At 41.7% G+C, this 1,841-nt stretch overlaps 1 protein-coding gene across 1 annotated transcript in view; it reads right to left on the bottom strand.

Annotated features, from left to right (window-relative positions):
- Positions 1–1,841, bottom strand: part of LOC109464294 (L-ascorbate oxidase-like) — an 18,392-nt gene that overhangs the window by 6,694 nt on the left and 9,857 nt on the right. Inside the window, exons 10-11 of the mRNA XM_019761248.1 lie at positions 960–1,158; positions 352–487 (exon numbers count right to left, since the gene is read on the bottom strand). Of these exons, the coding sequence (XP_019616807.1) occupies positions 352–487; positions 960–1,158 (335 nt within the window). The remainder of the gene's footprint in view (positions 1–351; positions 488–959; positions 1,159–1,841) is intronic.

Genomic DNA, 1,841 nt, shown 5'->3' with positions numbered 1-1,841 from the left:
ATGTTGTATATGTACAGCAGCAGGTAATTATAAGACATTATAACTGTAATGCAGTAAACTGTGTTCAAGACCAGTTGTACTCACCACTGCCCATGTTGTATATGTACAACAGCAGGTAATTATATGACATTATAGCTGTAATGCAGTAAACTGTGTTCAAGACCAGTTGTACTCACCACTGCCCATGTTGTATATGTACAGCAGCAGGTAAATACATTATAACTGTAATGCAGTAAACTGTGTTCAAGACCAGTTGTACTCATCACTGCCCATGTTGTATATGTACAGCAACAGGTAAAAGACATTATAACTGTAATGCAGTAAACTGTGTTCAAGACCAGTTGTACTCACCACTGCCCATGTTGTACAGCACCAGTTGTACGACGTTACCGGTATTTATGCTGATGTAATAGGAACATTCACAGAAGTTCTCTCCACCACAGTCTTTGTCCACACACGGAGTAAGACCGGCGCCCTTCCTGTCAACCTGAGGAACGTTGCAGGGACAGTTTTTTGTAGACAAATGCCGTATTATTCTTAACAGCACAAACCAAGGGACAGGGCAACGAGGCGCTACACTAAAGTAAAACGTAGATTACAGCACCTCGTTTCTGTATTGGTGTAGCCAGTATAACTGCCCTTCAATGTGTTGACGGGGCGTTCTATTAAATAGTTTTTAATTTAGATTTGCAATGTGTGGCCATGTCGCAGAACGGCAAACTTTACAAGTAAAACGCTCCGCCAAAGCCCTGAGGTTTTGTGGCGTAGGATTCCCATCTTTCTCCTTGTTGCCAGTAATGTTTTCACCATTTTTCAAGATCATGATGTTGCGTTTGCAAGTGAAATCCCGCTTTATACGTTTTATACGTTTTCCGCTCAAATTGTGCAACTCTATCCCTTGTCACTTTGTATTTTTACTGACATTAATTTAAGTAGACCAAAAGAACAGAGGGACATACCGTTGGAGGAGACCTCGGTGGTATGAAGCGATGTCCGTTGACAGAAGACCGCTGAGCCCCGTTCAGCTCGTTCCCAGAGAAGTGGAAGTTAATGAAGTGTTCCTCCCACTTGCTCTCCCGCCGAGGAGCGTCCTCATTAAGAGCAGACCGTAACTCGTGGACGTTCATACATGTTTTATAGCTGCCGGGTGGATAGTTTCTAAAGACAGAAAATAACGATTTTATATTTAGTAGTCCACAAATTTATAGTATCGAGCAGGGACGACGCCAATAGGTGTATTTATTACTCTGCCGCACATGACTAGGCAAGTTCTGATTTATCGTGACAACCAAGTAATTCTCTTTCCTATGTTAATATATGGGAACTATGTCAGAACATCGTAGCCAAAAGTCATCTACCTAAGTTTGAGACCTTGAAAGAACACTTTCGCAGGGTGGTCCCAACCTCTAAACGTGTTTATTTAGACAAAAATCCTTTCCAGCGGCAGCATGCGTGAATTCTGCCCGAAACCCGAGAAGTAACCCCTGACCTCATGGACAGCTAATGACCGCAAGAAAACCTATATCTTTTTTAGCGAAGCAGACAACACAAAGATGGCTGAAAGTCCGGGTCTTTTTAACAAAATATACCAGAATATTTTCGATTGCCAAGATTATGAAATAGAAGATTTTCTCCCTCTGTCAAGATATGTGTCTGTGTGTGTGTTTTATTTTCTGCTTACATTTTTTAATTTTCCCACTAGCATTTTGTGACTCTGTGACCTTAATTGGTATTACTCAACATAAGGGAATGCTGAGGTGATCTTTTCCAAAACAGGACAAAGGACACTACTTCGTCCAAGCGCTGTGGGTCATTGGTCACAACAAGTTTGTTTTGGCAGG

The sequence above is a fragment of the Branchiostoma belcheri genome, unplaced genomic scaffold (assembly GCF_001625305.1).
Source record: "Branchiostoma belcheri isolate BF01 breed outbred unplaced genomic scaffold, Haploidv18h27 scaffold136, whole genome shotgun sequence".
Classification (NCBI taxonomy): domain Eukaryota; kingdom Metazoa; phylum Chordata; class Leptocardii; order Amphioxiformes; family Branchiostomatidae; genus Branchiostoma; species Branchiostoma belcheri.
The sequence above is the reverse complement of the archived record's forward strand: the minus strand, read 5'-3'. Positions and strand labels throughout refer to the sequence as shown.